This window comes from Hemicordylus capensis, chromosome 2, assembly GCF_027244095.1.
Source record: "Hemicordylus capensis ecotype Gifberg chromosome 2, rHemCap1.1.pri, whole genome shotgun sequence".
Classification (NCBI taxonomy): domain Eukaryota; kingdom Metazoa; phylum Chordata; class Lepidosauria; order Squamata; family Cordylidae; genus Hemicordylus; species Hemicordylus capensis.
Genome location: NC_069658.1, coordinates 167,319,509 through 167,338,375, shown reverse-complemented (window position 1 = coordinate 167,338,375; position 18,867 = coordinate 167,319,509). Strand labels below are relative to the sequence as shown.

General features: G+C 44.4%; 1 protein-coding gene across 8 annotated transcripts in view; it reads right to left on the bottom strand.

Moving 5' to 3' along the window:
* Positions 1-18,867, bottom strand: part of POSTN (periostin) — a 90,385-nt gene that overhangs the window by 62,333 nt on the left and 9,185 nt on the right. For 7 of the 8 annotated variants that reach the window (XM_053297632.1, XM_053297633.1, XM_053297635.1 and 4 more), the window contains exons 1-2: positions 14,678-14,751; positions 1,603-1,757 (exon numbers count right to left, since the gene is read on the bottom strand). In XM_053297632.1, the coding sequence (XP_053153607.1) occupies positions 1,603-1,757; positions 14,678-14,707 (185 nt within the window). In that variant the 5' untranslated portion in view covers positions 14,708-14,751. Of the gene's footprint in view, positions 1-1,602; positions 1,758-14,677; positions 14,752-18,867 lie in introns of those variants that run through there. The other variant, XM_053297637.1, reaches the window with a different exon arrangement.

Genomic DNA, 18,867 nt, shown 5'->3' with positions numbered 1-18,867 from the left:
AGCAGCCAAGTCCAGGCTTAGGCAGCCAAACCTGGGCATGGCTGCCCATCAGAACTGCCAGGGATATGGGGAAATAGGAAGCTGCCATATACTGAGTCAGACCATTGGTCTATCCAGGTCAGTATTGTCTTCACAGACTGGCAGCGGCTTCTCCAAGGTTGCAGGCAGGAATCTCTCTCAGCCCTATCTTGGAGAAGCCAGGGAGGGAACTTGGAACCTTCTGCTCTTCCCAGAGTGGCTACACCCGCTGAGGGGAATATCTTACAGGGCTCACACTTCTAGTCTCCCATTCATATGCAGTCAGCATGGACCCTGCTTAGCTAAGGGAACAAGTCATGCTTGCTACCACAAGACCAGCACTCCTCTCACACAACCTGCGCAGATCCCAGTGGTGCTGTGGCCCAAACCCAGTGCTGCTGCCCAGCTTTTAACACAAGCTATTGACACAGAGATGGGCTCCTGGAATCCCCAGGGCACTGGGCTTGGCATGCAGTGCACTGTGGGATTCATGGAGGCCTGGACAATGAGTCCTAGACTGTTTACCAGTGCTGCCAGGAGCAGCATGGCTAGTCATCCGCGCTACTCCCGGCAGCCCTTGTCATGTGGGTGCACGGCTTGAGCACCACAGGGGCTGCAAAGGGTCATCTGGGGGGAAGGTAGGTTGAACCCTGCCTCCCCCCCACCCACTTGCCAGCACTTGCAGATAGCCCCATTGATAACCAATGTTAATATTATCATATTGCAATAACTCACCTAATCAAAACTTCTAACTGAGCTTTCAGAGTTTAAAGAAAATTCAGAACTGTTAACTGGAAATGCAAAAAACCCACAACATAATTAGGGGGAAATTCACTGTCCACTGAACACTAATGTAGTTGGAATTATCCCAGAGTAAGGAGTAATTGAATTAGTCCCTCACTATAAATATGTAATACAAATATGATCAATATTTATATACTATACTATAAATATAATATAATATATATATAATACATAAAATATATTGTATATATTCATATACAATATTCAAAAAGAAGGGATGCCAGAGCTCACACGGGTGAGCACTATTCTCTGCTCAGGCAGCATTTCCGTAATGTGTAGGGATTTTACTGACTGAATGGAGAGGGAAATCTACTTGGAACCAGCCATTGTGTTGTGGAGAAGAGGTATGCATCTGCTCTTACTTCATATGCCCCAGGGCTGAGCCCTACCATTGAAAACAGATGCCTAAGCTAAGCTCTAATGAGTCCTGGCATAATTTAAGCAATCCTTAAATTACGTTCAAGCATGTGGAAAATCATGTGTATATACATAATGTTGTGTTTAGCAGTGATCTTGTTTATCCAGTTAAAAACACTTCAGTCATAGTGATGTGTGTGTGTGTTTACACACACACACACACACACACACACACACACACACAAGTTTAGGAATAGAGCAAGTATGTGAAGGAGCACATAACAGCACCCCTCTCTTTGGAACATTCTTCTTAAGCCTAAACACTGGTTTTGGTTGTGAAAGGAAGTTTAATTTCACGCAGTCAAACCAGTTCGCTTTGAACCAATTATGAATATTAGGAAATTTAGATGAATCTGGACTTACCCTTGTTCGCGTGCCCTGATCCGACTGTGGGTCAAGATCTTGTCATAATGAGCAGAGGAAGATTCTACAGGATGAAAAGCTGACAATAAACAAATGGCAGTTGTGGCAACCAACAGGAGCTCCATCCTTTTGTCTCTCTGTTGTTCCTGGCTGGTCTAAGAGAAGAGCTGGTAAAAGCTTTCAGTGAGCTCAAAGTTTATATACATGCTACAGCACAGTGGGAGGGGAAAATGTATCAACCTGAGACTTCGAACCACCCTCCAAGAAACAGCAACTTCAGATGGTTTTAATCAGCCCTGCATGAATGTGAAACATGAGGGCATTCAATGTGGGAGCTTTCAGTGTCCCCTTTTTTCCTTTTCCATAAGAATACTATATTTCACAAGAATAATGTTTCTCAGGGTCCCCCCCCACACACATACACCCGATGAGTACTTAAAGCTGTCAGAAAGGGTGTGTTAATGCAAGAAATTACTTATGTTGTAAAAACAGAGCATTCTTTATGGCAGCATCCATAGGATTTAACTGGAATTCATGGTACTAGTCCCATTCTTCACCACAAAGAGCAAAATCTGGCCTAGTTCTCATGAAAAAAAAACCAGATTGAGAGGTCAGCCTATTTCTGGACTCTGTCTCTTCAGACAGCATGTCTGGGTTCAGATAAGTCAGGGGTTACCAAACTTTTTCAAAAAGTATACTCCTTCTGTCGCAAACCTTAAGCTCAAATACCCCATAGAGTGTGTGTGTGTGTGTGTGTGTGCACGTGTATGTGCGCGCGCGCAAACATGCACGTATATATGCAAACACAAATTTAAATGTTAGTTATGAGACAGGCTATTCCAGCCACTGGCTTACATCCAGATTAAGCCCTGCTAACTGAGCAAATGAGGGATCTTTTTAAAATGATGATTGTCTTTATTTAGCAGGGGGAGAGCAACTGGCCCTGTCAACCCAAGCACAGCATCCTTCCAGTGGCTGTTACTGGTGTCAACCTTACATTTCTTTCTAGATTGTGAGCCCTTTGGGGACAGGGGGACATCTTATTTATGTATTATTTATTTTTCTATGTAAACCACTTTTAGAACTTTGGTTGGAGGGCAGTATATAAATATCCGTAGTAGTAGTAGTAATAGTGACAAGTTTACTTGTCCCATTAATTTCAATCGGAATACAGTGGTCCCTCGACTTACGAAGTACTCTACATCCGAAGATTTCGACATACGAACGACAAAAAATACCGGAAGTCGTTGCCGGTTTAGATGCGGCTTCCTCGACCTACGAATTTTTAGATGCGGTTTCCTCGACTTACGAGTGTTTCCGGACCTCCGTGGATGCGCTTTTCGACTTACGAAAATTCCGACCTACGAACGTGCGTTCGGAATGGATTATCTTCATAAGTCGAGGGACCACTGTAACCAGTTCTATTTTTTAAAAGCTGTCAGTCAGTCTCAGGGAAGGGATATGCTGAACTTGAGCCAATCAGAAGCAGAGGAGGAGGGTCTTCACCCTGCTCCCTCCCCTTCTGCAGCAGACACATTCAGGTCATTATCATGACCAAACTGGTGGCAGGGGGAGCACCCACATGACATGAGCCGCCTCTGGACTCTACTGTTCACACACCCACACAAGCAGCTTGGCGGTGAGCTCCAGAGCTTGGATGGGAGGGGGGAAACTTGCACTGGGTCCTCCAGGATCCCACAATACACTGCATGAGTAGTGGAGTGGTTGCCCTCTAGGGATGTGAGTAGCAGAGTGGCTGCCCTCTAGGGATGTGCAGGGAACCAGCTGGCCTGGTTCGGTGCAAGTCCGGACTGGACTCGAACCTGACTGGACCAGTTCAGTCTGGCACCCCTTTGAACCGCCCCCCACCCCGCAGTTTGGTCCAGTCCGGGGGTGGGTTTTGGTCCAAGGTCGGACCGAACAGAGTTCAGAGCCCGGTACGGTTCTCCACACTGCTCATGTGGAGAGCCTCATTGTCTGCAATAAAGGCCGGTCAGCTAAAACTAGTCCTGGCTAAATATTACTGAAAGCAATAGGTTGTTCTGGACAATACTTTGCCCAATTGGCCCACCCCATGTAATAAAGATATGGGCTGACACATATCTCCCAGCATGCCATTCCTTAATTGCATAGAGATGCAGTTCATCCAGACCATTCCTCTTCTATTTTAAACATCTGAGCCGCATGTAGAGGAGCAAGGTTCAGATGAAGCACACACTGAGGACAGGGTGTATCTAGGGTAGGACAGGCAGGGCACATGCCCCGGGCACCACTTGGAGGGGGGCGCAATTTTTTAAACTTTTAAAAAATGGCCACCGAAAACAAAATGGCCACCACATATGCTCAAAGGGCCTCTGTGAGGTCCTAGGCCATGCCAGGCCTTGCAGAAGCTATTTGAACATGCGCGGTGGCCTTTTTCCCCCCAGCAGCCATTAAAAATTTTTTTTTAAGGCCACCGCACATGTTCAAATGGTCCCTGCGAGTCCCTAGAGGCCAGAGGGGGGAGGGGAACCTTTGAAGACCCCCCCATGGCTTTTAGGAAGCCCTCCAAAGGGGCTACAGGTATAAATAAATAAATAAACAAACAAACAAACAAATAAATTTAATATAATATGTCACTGTACACATATTCAGATTGGCACTATGTACAGAGAATCAGGGCTTGTGAATACTGAGCTGAAGCTTATGAGCTAGGATTGTATTCATTTGCTCTTACTTTGTATTCATTTGCTCTTACTTTGCTTCTTGTGATAAGTGAGTTAAACGCTCGTCGCATGGTACATTACGGGATACCTGGAGGCCAAGACTTGTTTTCCTGGCCTCCAGCGATTGGCACTGCCAGGAGCAGCACAAATTGTGTGGGTGCACAATGGTACACCCAAGAGGAGCTCCTTGCTCGTCTGGGGGGAAGGTAGGTTCAACCCTGCTTTCCCCCAGTCCTCCCTCCCTGCACCTGTTATGGTTGTGATAACAGCCTTGCTATGTTGGTGCTGGTAGTGGAGAACATGTGCACTCATGTTGTCATCTCATGGAGCAGAGCCAACTTGGCAAAATATCACCTGAGCCAGCCTGTATAGACTTTAATTAGTAATGCCCAATTAGTAATGCCTAATTAGTAATACCTAACGTCTTCTGTTGGCTTGAATGGAATTTTGTTACCACTGAATAAGTTGAACTAGGCCTAGAGCATGAAAGGGAGATGGATGTCTCCAAACATGCCGTGCAGGGGGCATGGATGTCCTCATCTGGAAGCATCCAGTCATTCCCAAGACTGAGGTGCAGCAGAGCTGCCAGCCCTCAGAAGAAGTTGTCTGTCGCACTTGCATAAATTACTGTTCGCACCTCCTGTTGAAACAGACCACCAGAATCCTGCTTCTTCCCACCAGTCTTTCTACAGATAACTTTAGCTGGATCGAGGTCTTTATGTGTTTACCACGTAATGGCAGAGCCTCAGTTTTCCTCAGTAAGAAACATGAATGTTGATGACTTCATGGGATTGCTGTTGTCCAGAGACTGCAGACCCGAAGGGCCATCAGTCAGAGGATTAAGGGCCATTGGAAGGTTGCACCCTGCCCTCATGGCAAGGGGAAGAGAAGCCTGGCACCATGTCTTGGCCAGACAAGGACAGGAAGTCTGCTTCTCTCCTTCTGGCCACAAATAAATCTGCTAAGGGCTGCTAGACTGCATGTGAATCGATGAATATGCTTCTGCACTGCTGTGCAAAGGGGTAAGGGGCCAATTTCAGGGAATGAACTGCACAGAAGAATGACAGTGATGATACTCCTGGGGACAAATATCACCTCTGCAGTGTAAAAGAATCCTGTGTTGATATCGTTTTTCTGGGAATGAAAGTAGGGATGTGCGAAACGTTTTGGGTACAGCACGATCTGTACCTGAAACAGCCTGTTTCAGGTGTTTCATAGCCAAAACAAAACACACGATAGCCAAACCAAAATATTTTGGAGCCGAAATGAATCGCCCCTTTTCCGGCTCCAAATGCTTTGACGTTTCGGCCCTCCATTTTGCGCTCACTGTGCTAGTTCTTCTTCCTCCTCCATTTTGAGTTCTGCTATCAGTTTGAATTTCCCGCCTTTCAGTCTTCCATTGTAATCAAATGGAAAAGGTCCGATCTGCAGAGGAATGCCCATATTGGGCTATGTAGGAACCAAATTAACCCCCCATTGGCCAGGGAAGTTGATGAACTTGCAAGGATTGGGGGGGGGATTTTCAGAGGGATTTTGCACCAGGGGTATTTATTGGGGCTACAGGCGCCATTTCTGCCTTTCTGCTGCTTTGTGTGGGAGAAGAGAGAGCTCTGTTGCCTGATTGCTGCTCAGCTTTTGCTGCACTTATCGTCCACCATTGCCTCTATTTGCCCAGCATTGCTACTGCTGCTGCTATAGCATTGCACCACCATTGCTCAGCCTCGCTGGCTCCCAGCCTGCCTTTTCTCCTGCATTGATTTTCCCAGCCTTTTTTGGAGAAAAAAACAGATTGGGAGAGAAGGAGGAGAATTATTTCTCTCTCTTATAAAAATGTTTTCTGCCTTGCTGGCTGCCCCAGCCTGCTGCCTCAGCCTGTGCCATTCTCACCTGCATTTTTTTTTTTAAATAAAGAAAAAGAGAGGATTGGTAGAAAAGATTTTTTTATCCCCCCCCCCTGATTTTTAAAAACTTCTTCCAAGTTCCTGCTGCTGAGAGAAACATCACTGCTGCCTGCCTGTGCAAGCAGCTTCCTGCCACACCAGCCCCAGCGCAATGGCCAGCCACCTGTGACCAGCCAGCGGCCACCAATTTTCCGGAGAGGCTGCCCCTTCTGAAGAGGAAGGAAGAATGACTGACCAGACCCTCTCAGAAGTGAATTTCAGATACCCAGCATTTGGATAATCCTTCAACTGAGTGAGAGTGGCCCAGCCATTTATATTTTAACACACGCACACACATACCACACCATTACACATACACGGCTCTACTCTTGAATTGTGTATTTGGTCCCCCCCCCCCGTTTGAAGAGAGGTTTGGGGTTTTTTTTTTAAGTTATGTGTGATATATTTAGAATAAGTTTTTAATAGGGGTTCAATCTGTGTAGCTTTAGAGTTTAAATATAGATCCCCGTTATCTAGGTAGGTGGTTTAGAGGGTAGCGTAGCCTAGTGGTTAAAAAAAAATTCTTTCCCCCCCCCTTCCAAATAATTTTTTTGCATGTACTTGCAATTTTTTTTAAAAAAAAAAAAAGGTAAGGAGCCTGTCTTCCTCCAGTGCTACTCATATTAATAAATTAATTTAACAAGCTAGGCTTTGCACTCCTGCACACTTTTCATTGATTTCTAAAACAGAAGCCTGCCCACTGCCCAGTTCTCTCTCTGCCCATAATTTGTGAATTAAAACTTTGCTTGCTTTGTGTTTGTGTAGACCCACACCACAAGTTACATTATGGGGCTATTTTCACGATCAGCAAAAATTGGGCTAGGAGAGCCTAGCCGGATTTTTGCTGATCATGTAAATCTAGCCCGCTAGCCCGCTTTTGTAGCACTCCGCAAACCCAGGCTTCCCAGTCGTGAGTAGCTGTGGCACACCTCCGCACCGCAGCTACTCATAAGTGGACCCCAGATGGGAGGTGAAAAGCCGCCTCCCGGCTCTGGGGGTCTCCCCAGTGTGCCCGGCGCACTTGCCCAAGGCATACTGGAGTTTCCGGGGGCCATGAGGCCCCCCAAGCTCCCCAGCCCCCACCAGCTCCATCATGGAGCAGGCAATCGTGTGGGCAGCCGATCCGGCCGCCCAGGGCTCCCTCCCTGCTCACGCACTCTCAAGAACCAGGTCTCACTGATCGTGAGACCCAGCTGTATATCTTCTGGGGCTGCTTGAAGTTGATATTGACATAATTTGTATCAGTCCATCTGTCCTCTCTTTGTTTGTTTTGATACATTCATTGCTCTAAATTCCCTGAATCTAGTTTCTCTGTTCTACTGGCCCCAGGAGTGAGTGAGTGCCAGCCTTAAAGAACTGCAGCAGCTGCATTGGCACCCTGCTGAAGTCATACCCCCAATGCAGTATATGCATTGCAATGCAATCCCAAAATGTGTGCCTATGTTGCTTGCTGTGTGCCTGTGTTTTAAGGGACCTCATGGGTGTGGGCAAAGGACAGGTTAACTCAACCTCTATTGACTGTGAGGACTTGTTTTTTGCAATGAAGATTGGGTCATATTGTGAGTTGTCAGGATTTCCCCCCCCAAAGATTGCTTGAATCTACATAGGTTGTGCTCATGCCACAGGCTACGATCCGTTGCAAAAATGTGCCCAAAAATTGTGTGCTGCCATTGTTGTTGTCAATTCATCACTCTTTCGGTGCTGGGAGAGGGGCCAAAAAGCCTCACTGCTCCGCTGGCAGAATGTTGTTTTGCATCTTTACTGAATGTGCTTTTATGGCCAGGTGCCACAGATGTTGCTGACTGTGTCTCTGTTGCTTGTGGTGGACAAAAATGCTTGTGGGAGGGAGGGCAGGGCACTGTTGTTGGCCCTAGGGCCTAGTCTGCTCTGCTGCATCTGTGTGATATCATGCTTGCTTTGGAAACCTGGTTCTCAACAAAGCTCTGCGGTTGTTGTGTGTGCCGTTATGTTGTTCTTTGGGGCAGATTCGGGGCAGAAAGGGGGCAGCTGGGGTGGAAGAGTGGGGTGGGGTGGTAGTGCCCCAATGTGTGCCTGCCACCACCCAGATTCTAAAGGAACTGGGCAAAGGGCTGATTTTTTTGTGATTTCTTGAAGTTTGAGTGTCTTTGGGGCAGATTCGGGGCAGAAAGAGGCATCTGTGGTGGAAGAGTGGGGTGGGGTGGTAGTGCCCCAATGGGTGCCTGCCACTACCCAGATTCCAAAGGAGTTGGGCAAAGGGCTGATTTTTTATGATTTGTTGAAGTTTACGCATCTTTAAAGCTTTTCTCTGTAAGGAATAATGGAGGTTTCAGCAGCCTCATAACTGCACTTGGGGGGTGCTGTAGTGGCCCAGAGCGAATGGTGGTGTAGTGCACAGAGGGTGCCAACTACCCCCATGGGTTGCTAACCCATGGGGTACAGGGTTTTGTTGTTTCTGAGATGTTCGGAGTGTAGATTCTCTGGTAGCATATGAGATTTTCAATGACAAACCATGAATTCACTCTCATTTGCTACCAGAGAATCTACACGCAGAACACCTCAGAAACAACAAAACCCTCTACCCGGCACCCTCTGTGCACTACAGCACCACTCTCTCTGGGCCACCCCAGTGTCTCCCAAGTGGAGTTATGGGGCTGCTGAAACCTCCATTATTCCCTATGGAGAAAAACCTTAAAGATGCATAAACTTCAAAAATCACTTAAAAATCACCCCTTTGCCCAATTCCTCTGAAAAAAATTGCGGTAGCTTCCTTGCCCCCACTAGGCATTACCACCAATCACACTCCACCCTGGGCCACCCCTTTCCCCCTGATGTGAAGGGGAAAACCTTAAAGATGCATGAACTTCAAAAAATCACCAAAAATCAGCCCTTTGCCCAATTCCTCTGAAATTTGGGTAGCCTCCACCCATTAGGCACTACCACCCCACCCCACTCTTTTAGCCCTGGAACCCAGTTCTTTAATCCAAATCGATTTGGATTAATTTGGATCTGAATTGTATCTGGGGTGATTCAAATGGGTCAGATTCGGACGCAAAATGAAATAGGGGTGTTTTGGTTCTAGTCCAAATCAAAACGGAGAAAATCCAAAATGCACACCCCTAGTTGAAAAGTAGTTATTCCATACTGACCTGTGATTGACAATATAGTAAACAGTCATGAAAGTGAAAGTCAGGACAGAAATGCCTAAACAAATAAATACATCATTGTGAAGGCAAAATGAAGATTGTAAAGCCTTTTGCTATGGATCTTTCTCTCTCTGCTTCACACAGCAACATCCTTTGAACCAGAATGGTTTTGGAATAAGCGATGATTTGCAGGATCAAGGAACTGCTAATTTGTAAAACATTTCAAGCTTCTTTGATTTTAGTTTTTGATTTAAGATCCTTTTACATGTCATATTTTCAAAATAAACCTTTACAGTTTTAATTTAGCCAGACATAATACCATGCTTAAATGACTCCAGCATCCTTTTGTAGATAAAACTCTTAAGACTAATTTAAAAGTTTTTGTAAAATTGGCGTGCATTGGTTATTTTCAAGTGATAAACTTTCTTCTGCCAAGAGCATTGTCAACCAAAGTAACAGGAAACGGTATAGGGAAAACTGACAGAAAGTATTTTGATTCATATATTGTTATTTAGATACTTTCCCCGTTTTCCAAACAATGCCTAGTATTCAAATAAAGATAATCTCATCTTCACTAACTTTGACCAAGTGTATTTCTCTGGAGACCTCTAGTGGGAAAATCTTGTAATAATTTTCATTTCACTTCTTTCAGTAAAGATTTGGTATGAAAACCAAAAAAAAATTATTTGAACCTGGATATTTGGAAGATGCCTAAGTGATGTTTCCTTTCAATTCTAGTCTTGGAGTCAGTGAGTGCCCTGCCCCACTTAGAGCACAGCTTTGCCGTACATCTTTAAATTTTTTTAAAAAGGCTGCTACATGACAATGACAATTTAAAGATTGGCAGCCTGTTTTAAGAACAGGAACAATTGTAGTTTAAAATATATATATGGTGAGTGGTGTTGGTGCTCCTTCCATAAGTACAGCAGGAGGACTCCAAAAGCCTGCTTGCTCACTCATACCCCTGATTCAGGTGGATTTTTCATAATCATAATCACCCTATGAATAATAAAATGATCCTGTAAAACACACTCTGGGTTGGTTTGGATGATACAGCGCCCACCCCCCAATTATGAGGGTGCACACCTGTTGTGGCACCTTCCATGGCCATCCCAATGCCCTCCAGGCATGTCCCTTTATTGAATGGGGTGGGGCTGTTCATCCAAATGGCCCCTGAACACTTGTTTTAAGGAAGTACTATAGCAGCCATTGAGATCAACAGCTCCCCTACATGATAAAGGGATGTGCCAGAAGGGCATCAGGATCTACTCAATGTATATCACTATATACTGTGAAGTGTGCGTGTGTGTATTCAGTGAAATGTATTTCCAGGCAGCATACTTATTTTGAAAGATCAGACTTAAATCCTTGGGGGCCTGGGGTGCATGGAGGCCCTGGACATTGAGGGGCTGGGGGCCCATTTTAAAATCTCATCTTGGCCCATTCCAACCTTGCTATGCCCCTGGTGGTCACTACACATGGGTTTCTGCACAACACCTGCACAGAAGAAACTTCCATGTAGAAAATGTGTCTCTTGTAAATTGACCCTGAATTTTCCATCCATGACTGGGATATTTGAGAGTTAGAGTCAATAATAAAAGAACAGCACACTGCTTGTGAATGGAAGGGGCAAATTACAACGATTTCTTAGTCGGGCAGGGGCTTGTTTTGGCCCTGGCAGAACTTGGCTGTCTGCTCCTGTTGAAAATTCCTCTATCTAGTGTGGCAAACTAATGTATCCTCCTCCCTCCTGGTGTCAAAGTAAGCACTAGTGTGGTGAATGCACATATACCCCATCATGAGCCAACAGTCATCATAAGACAAAGGCTGGCAGGAATCATTCACTGGTTTATAGACACACACACACACACCCCACCACCTTCTTCTTCCCCTATTTGCTAGTGGCTATTTGGGCAGGTGATCCGCTAGTCTAGGACAAAGTCATGTTTTTTAAAAAGCATGAGATGAGACAGAGAAAATGACACTTGGAATCCTCACATAACTCCTGACTGTTGTTCTAAGTCTTTTACAGAGATGGCTCATGTTTTCAGGTTTTGATCAACAACCATGCCTAGATGGTACAGTGTTCCTTTTAACAGGGATTTCCAGATATTGTTGACTACAAGTCCCATCATTCCTGTTTGGACAAGGGCGCAATTTCAGTGCTTGCCCTAGGCGCTATTTTCCCTAGTTACCCCTCTGCATGCCCTTTACCCTTTCACTGAACATAAGAACAGCCCTGCTGGATCAGGCCCAAGGCCCATCGAGTCTAGCATCCTGTTTCACAGAGTAGCCCACCAGATGCCACTGGAAGCCTACAGGCAGGAGTTGAGGGCATGCCTTCTCTCCTGCTTTTACTCCCCTGCAACTGGAACTCAGAGGCATCCTGCCTTTGAGGCTGGAGGTGGCCTACAGCCCTCAGACTAGTAGCCGATGATAGATGTCTCCTCCATGAAGTTATCCAAACCCCTCTTAAAGCCATCCACGTTGTTGGCTGTCACCACATCTCGAGGCAGAGAATTCCACAAGGTGATTATGCATTGTGTGAAAAAGTACTTCTGTTTGTTAGTCCTAGATTTCCTGGCAATCAATTTCATGGGATGACCCCTGGTTCTAGTGTTATGGGAGAGGGAGAAGAATTTCTCTCTATCCACTTTGTCCACTCCATGCATGATTTTATAGACCTCTATCATGTCTCCCTGCAGTCATCTTTTTTTCTAAACTAAATATCCCCAGGTGTTGTAACTTTGCCTCATAAGAAAGGTGCTCTAGGCCCCTGATAATCTTGGTTGCCCTCTTCTGCACCTTTTCCAGTTCTACAATGTCCTTTTTTAGATGTGGTGACCAGAACTGTACGCAGTACTCCTAGTGTGGCCGCACCATCATTTTGTATAAGAGCATTATAATTTTAGCGGTTTTATTTTCAATCCCTTTCCTAATGATCCCTAGCATGGAATTGGCCTTTTTCACAGCTGCCGCACATTGGGTCAACACTTTCAGCAGGCTGACCACCACGACCCCAAGATCCCTCTCCTGGTTAGTCCCGACAGCTCAGATCCCATCAGTGTATACTTTTTGTCCCAATGTGCATCACTTTACTCTTGCCATCATTGAAGTGCATTTGCCATTTTGTAGCCCTCTCACCCAGTTTGGAGAGATCCTTTTGGAGCTGCTCACAATCTGTTTTCAATTTCACTACCTGAAAGAGTTTGGTATAATCTGCAAATCTGTCCACCTCGCTGCTTACCCCTACTTCTAGATCATTTATGAATCAATTAAAAAGCACTGGTCCCAGTACGGATCCCTGGCAGACCCCACTTCTTACTTCCCTCCATTGTGAAAACTCTCCATTTATACCTAACCTCTGTTTCCTTTATTTCAACAAGTTTGCAATCCACACATGTACTTGTCCCCTTATCCCATGACTGCTACGTTTCCACAGGAAACTTTGATGAGGAACTTTGTCAAAAGTTTTTTGGAAGTCCAGGTATACGATGTCAACTGGATCATCTTGATCCACACACTTGTTGACACTCTGAAAGAACTCCTAAAGGTTTGTGAGGCAAGATTTACCTTTACAGAAGCCATGCTGGTTCTCCCCCAGCAGTGCCTGTTCTTTAATGTGCTTTACAATTTTATCCTTGAGGATGTTTTCCATCAATTTGCCTGGAACGGATGTTAAGCTTACTGGCCTGTAATGTCCCAGATCACCCCTGGATCCCTTTTTGAAAATCGGTGTTACATTTGCTACCTTCCAGTCCTCTGGTATAGAGCCTGATTGCAGGGATAAATTGTATATTTTGGCAAGGAGTTCGGCAATTTCACATTTGAGTTCTTTGAGGACTCCTGGATGGATGCCATCTGGCCCTGGCAATTTGTTAGTTTTCAGTTTTTCCAGACAGTTTAGAACATCATCTCTTTTCACTTCTATCTGACTCAGTTCTTTAGCCTCCATCCCTGAAAAGTCTGGTTCAGAAACAGGTATATGCTCTGTATCTTCTGCTCTGAAGATGGACACAAAGAACTCATTGAGCTTCTGTGCAGCCTCCATATCCTCCTTAATAATCCCTTTCACTCCCTCATTGTCTAATGGTCCAACAACCTGCCTGGCAGGTTTCCTGCTTCTGATGTATTTAAAGAAGTTTTTATTACCCCCTTGATACTTTTAGCTAAATGTTCCTCAAACTCCCTTATTTTTCCTCCCTTATTGTCACCTTGCATTTCACTGCCACACTCAACTTTAGTCGATTTTTTGTAACTGTTTTTAATCTGCCGTGTTAGACTTTACTCTGCACTGTTAAAAAAATGTTTTCTTTGGCTCAGTGAGCGACTAAAGTTTCAAGAAACTACTAAACGATATATCTGAAGTTAAAAGTCATTGATTTGCGAAAGATTACTGTAAAGAGCAGTACAAAATATTCACGTTAAAGATGGTCATTTGTTATGATGTCTGACCTTGAAGATGAAATATGTTTCTCAATCATTCCTTCTGTTGCGGCTATTTATAAGAAATTATAGGCAGTGGAACTGTTTTGTTTTACCTTAAAAAATCTAGAAGAAAACTTTTAAAAATTTAAATAAATATTAAGGTATAAGTAAATAATTTGCTTGAGTATTAATGTCTGGTCAATTAAGCAATGGAGGGGGCCGAAAGGGGAGGGCTGTGCTTAGGGCATCAGTTGCCCTTAATCCGGCCCTGGTATGTCTGACTGATTGGGGATATTTGTAGGTAAGAGGGCTTGTTGCTTTCTACTACTACAAATACTACTATGAATATTTATATTTCGCTTTTCAACAAAAAGTTCTCAAAGCAGTTTCCATAGAAAACCCAGTTCAAAAAGGTGTTTCTTTGCTCAGTTAGCAGGGATATGTTTTAATATCCTCCACTGACATATTGCAGATGAAAATGGAAACACTTGGAATTCACAGATCTCTGTGATTCAGCAGTTGGAACCTGAAAGCTCAAGGGTGGCATTGACAGAGCAGGGAGCAGTCCCTAGTGCTCCTTGCTGATTTATTTATTTGTTTAAAGCTCTCAAACCTCCCTGTCTGCAATGCAGTTATCATCCTTTCCCCCATATGCTCTTACAATAGATTTATTATTCCTGTTTGGGTATCTCTTCTCAAGCTCTCTGACACGCAAAAAGAAAAGGACCCTAAGGCTGGAAGAATATACTGGAAAGGGGGTGTGGTTTAAACGTTGGGATGGAAGAGATGTCTGGGGAGACAGCAGCCCTGTAGGATAGGCCAGACTGAGAGCTTCCAGGAGCTACAAGCTGCACCTTACCAAACCAACAAAACCCACCTTGCGTAGGAGCATAGGAAGCTGCCTCATACTGAATCAGACCATTGGTCTAACTGGCAGCAGGTTTCTCCAAGTTTGCAGGCAGGAGTCTCTCGGGCCTATCTTGAGTGGAGCTGGTTACAAAATGGCAGCTTGGGGCAGCAGAGCCAGACTCAAAAACGGAATCAGACCATTGGTCCATCTAACTCCGTATTGCAGTATTGGCTGGAGGAGAAGGGAGGGAGAAGCAGGCCCAAATGCCTGCAGAGCTATTTTAGATAAGCCTGGGAGCTAGTCATAGTTTCCTAGTTACCTAATGCTTGTCTCTGCTAAGGAAAATAGTCTACTTCCATGCCCTCTACCTGAAATTGCACTCCTTCCCCTGGAGACCCTTAGAAGGAGGCTAAAACAATTAAGCTTCAGGTCAAAGACCTCACAGTCCTGGATTACTCACACTGCCCTTATTCTTTCTTATACCAAGGATAGCAGGCTTGGTATATCTTATCCCACCCACGTGCATTTTGCTAAAAACTCTTCTCCATCTGCTGTATGCTATATTTACTAAACTGTAATAGATTGTTCTGCTCTGTCTTTTGAAGCAGGACACAAATGGACCACAACATTTTCCTTTTCTGAAACCATCATTTTTAACAGATTGTCCAATCTTTAAATGAATTGACAGGAGCCATCTTAATATCCATAACTTCCCTGGAAACCAAATTGTAATGGGTCTAAAAAAATAATTGCGACTACCATGGAACAAAGATAGAGAAAGAAATGCCCTTTGGCGGAGATGTGGTTTTATCAGAGCAATCAGGCTAGTAGACCAAACAATAGCAAACATTCTTGCCCCACAGACTATCAACAGGATTGTGCATTTCTTTTCTGCACCTTTGATGTAATTGGCTTTCAGATAATGGGACAGCTTTTTCAGCACATGTCCCAAGATGCCAGTTCATTCACATCTAATTCTTCAGCATGGCCCAATGCAGCCATTAAATACAGCTGCAAAAAGATAAAGTAGACTGGTCTTGGAATGTTCTTGCAGTTTCAGGGTGTCCCTCTACAACAAATGAATCTTTTTCTTGTTGCAAGAATATTGAAAATATGAAAGCAGCAGCAAAAATACATTGCCTTCCAATAAATCAATAATGTATTCCTTATTATTCACTGGAAAGACCCAGGACAGAAAAAACCCTGAAGATTATATCTGATTATTGGTTTCACCTGCTAACCCCTGCTAACTTGGCAAAGAGGCACCTTTTAACATGGTGATTCTCTTTATTTAGCAGGGGGAGAGTAACTGGCCCAATCCACCCCCAGCACAGTACCTCAAGTGAAACCTTATGTTTCTTTTTAGATTGTGAGCCATTTGAGTGCAGGGATCCATCTTATTTATTTATTATTTCTCTGTGTAAATTGTCCTGAGCCATTTTTTGAAGGGCAGTATAGAAATCAATCAATCAATCAAATAAATAACTAAATAAATTAAATAAGGGCCTAGAGCAATTTTGGTCCTCAAGGTGATTGACTCAACCACAGATCTCTGTGGCAAAGTGCAGCTATTTCCTCCAGTTCTCTCACATGGCTTGTCTGATGTTGAGGTCTTCTGGGGTTGTCTCTTAAAGATATAATATTTAATGAGCTTGTGCAGTTTAAAAAATATTAGATCAGATCCATCCCTACAGAGAAATTGTCAGAAGAGCAAATATGACACCCCACCCCACCCCATTTTGTCAGGTTGGAAATTTTATTTATTTATTTTTATTTATTGTTAGTTTTATATACCGCCTTTCATTAAAACAATCACAAGGCAGTTTACAAAAGTTAAAACACATAATAAAAATGAATTAAAAGTATTTCGCTAAAAATATAAAAACAATCTGATATTAAAATATATAAAATACAAATAACTATACATGGATAAAAACACACAAAAGTAGCAATAAAATAATCATGTAAAGGCCTGGATAAAAAGCCAAGATTTAACCAGCTTTCTAAAAATTGTGATGGAGTCTGAGGAGCGCATGGCCACTGGGATAGCATTCCAAAGCCTGGGGGCAGCAACAGAGAAGGCCCTGTCCCGAATGCACAACAACCTAGCCTCCCTCATCATCGGCACCCGGAGCAGGGCACCCTCAGATGATCTTGTCAAGCAGGCAGAAACCCTTGGGAGCAGGCGGTCCCTCAGGTATCCCGGGCCCAAACCGTTAAGGGCTTTAAAGGTCAAAACCAGCACCTTGAATTGGACCCGGAAACACACTGGTAACCAGTGCAGCTCTTTCAAAATAGGTGTGATGATGTGATCAAACCAGGCAGCTCCAGATAGAACCCTAGCTGCTGCATTTTGTACAAGCTGCAGTTTCCAAATATTCTTCAAGGGCAGCCACACGTAGACCGCATTGCAGTAATCCAGTTGTGACGTGACTAAGGCATGGGTAATTGTGGCCAAATCTGCCTTCTCGAGAAAGGGACGCAGCTGGCACACTAGTCGAAGCCGTGCAAAGGCACTCCTGGCCACTGCCTCCACCTGAGCTTCCAAAAGCAGAGCCAGGTGCAGTAGTACCCCAAGCTGCGTACTTGCTCCTTCAAGGGGAGTGCAACCCCATCCAGAACCGGTAAAATATCCTCATCCCAATTGGCAATCCTACTGACCAACATTACCTCCGTCTTGTCTGGATTCAATCTCAGTTTATTAGCCCACATCCAGCCCATCACGGCCTCCAATTCAGGACATCCAGTGCCTCCCTAGTATCCGGTGACAAGGAGAGATAGAGCTGAGTGTCATCTGCATATTGCTGACAACTCAGTCCAAGTCTCCAGATGACCTCTCCCAGTGGCTTCATGTAGATGTTAAACAGCATGGGGGACAAAATCAAACCCTGCGGGACCCCACAAAAAATCAGACTTTCCCCATCATGCCTGTCAAACACAAGTTAAGTGGCCAGTGAGCCACCCGTCAGCTGAAAGGCTCTGTGCAAGCCATTTAAATTATGTGATGCCACGTGGCACCTCTACCCTCATTAACCTTTCTATGCACGGAATACACTCCAATCTGTTGACAATTGTGAGGGATGGCAACAGCAATGGCGTGTGTATGTGTGTGTGTGTGTGTTTTGGGGAGGAGATGTCTCAAACAAGAGGAAAGTCCAGAAAGTAGTAAATTTTAAATGACCAGCTGATAGCTTGACTGATAGGTGCAACTCAGGCCATTTAACTTGGTCTGACAGGGCAGCACCTATCAGTCGAGGTGCCAGCTGGTCATTTAAAATGTACTACTTTCTTGACCTTCCTCTTGTTTTAGTCATACTTTTTGAAACAAACAAACATTTTTGTTGGTTTTGGCATCCCTTGCAATTGTCAATATATTGGAACATGTTCCCTGCAAAGAAAGGTTAATGAGGTTGGAGGTGCCACGTGGGCCATTTATAATTTAAATGGCTTGCACAGAGCCTTTCAGCTGACGGGTGAGGTTGGAGCTTTTTCATTCAAATGGCAACTATGAGGGAGGGATGCGGTATATATTTATAACATTTTAAATGGTGTGGAGAACATAGGAAACGGCTTTCTACCAAGTCAGACCAAGTCAGTCCATATAGCTCAGTATTGTCTACTCAGATTGGTAGCAGCTTCTCCAAGGTTGCAGGCAGGAGTCTCTCTTTCAGCCTTATCTTGGAGATGCCAGGGAGGGAACTTGGAACCTTTTGCATGCAGGTGCTTGTCCCAGAGCAGTCCCATCCCCTAAGGGGAGTATCTTACAGTGCTCACACATGTCTCCCATTCAAATGCAAACGAGGGCAGACCCTGCTTAGCAAAGGGGGTAATTCATGCTTGCTACCCCAAGACCAGCTCTCCTCCCATAAGAGTGTGGATATGGGGCCATTATTTTCTCATGTTCAAAATAACAGAATTTGGGGATAACCTATGAAAGTGATTGGCAGAAGGTCCATGACAGACAAAAGGAAGGACTTATTCACCAAATGTATATATAAAAAAAGACTTGTGCTGGTTGCACATGCTCAGCAAACAGAATGCCATTTCAATTAATCATGTTTATGTGTTATCCTTGTATGTGACTAAAACTATTCATTCTTCAAAAAATAAAAAAGAATCAATTAAATGCTGCCTCTAAGTCTAGCAGTAGGTGATGCTCTTGCAGAAGGCAACTCTCTTCCTTGGCAGGAGTTGCTGTAGGGATCCTGAACCCAAGT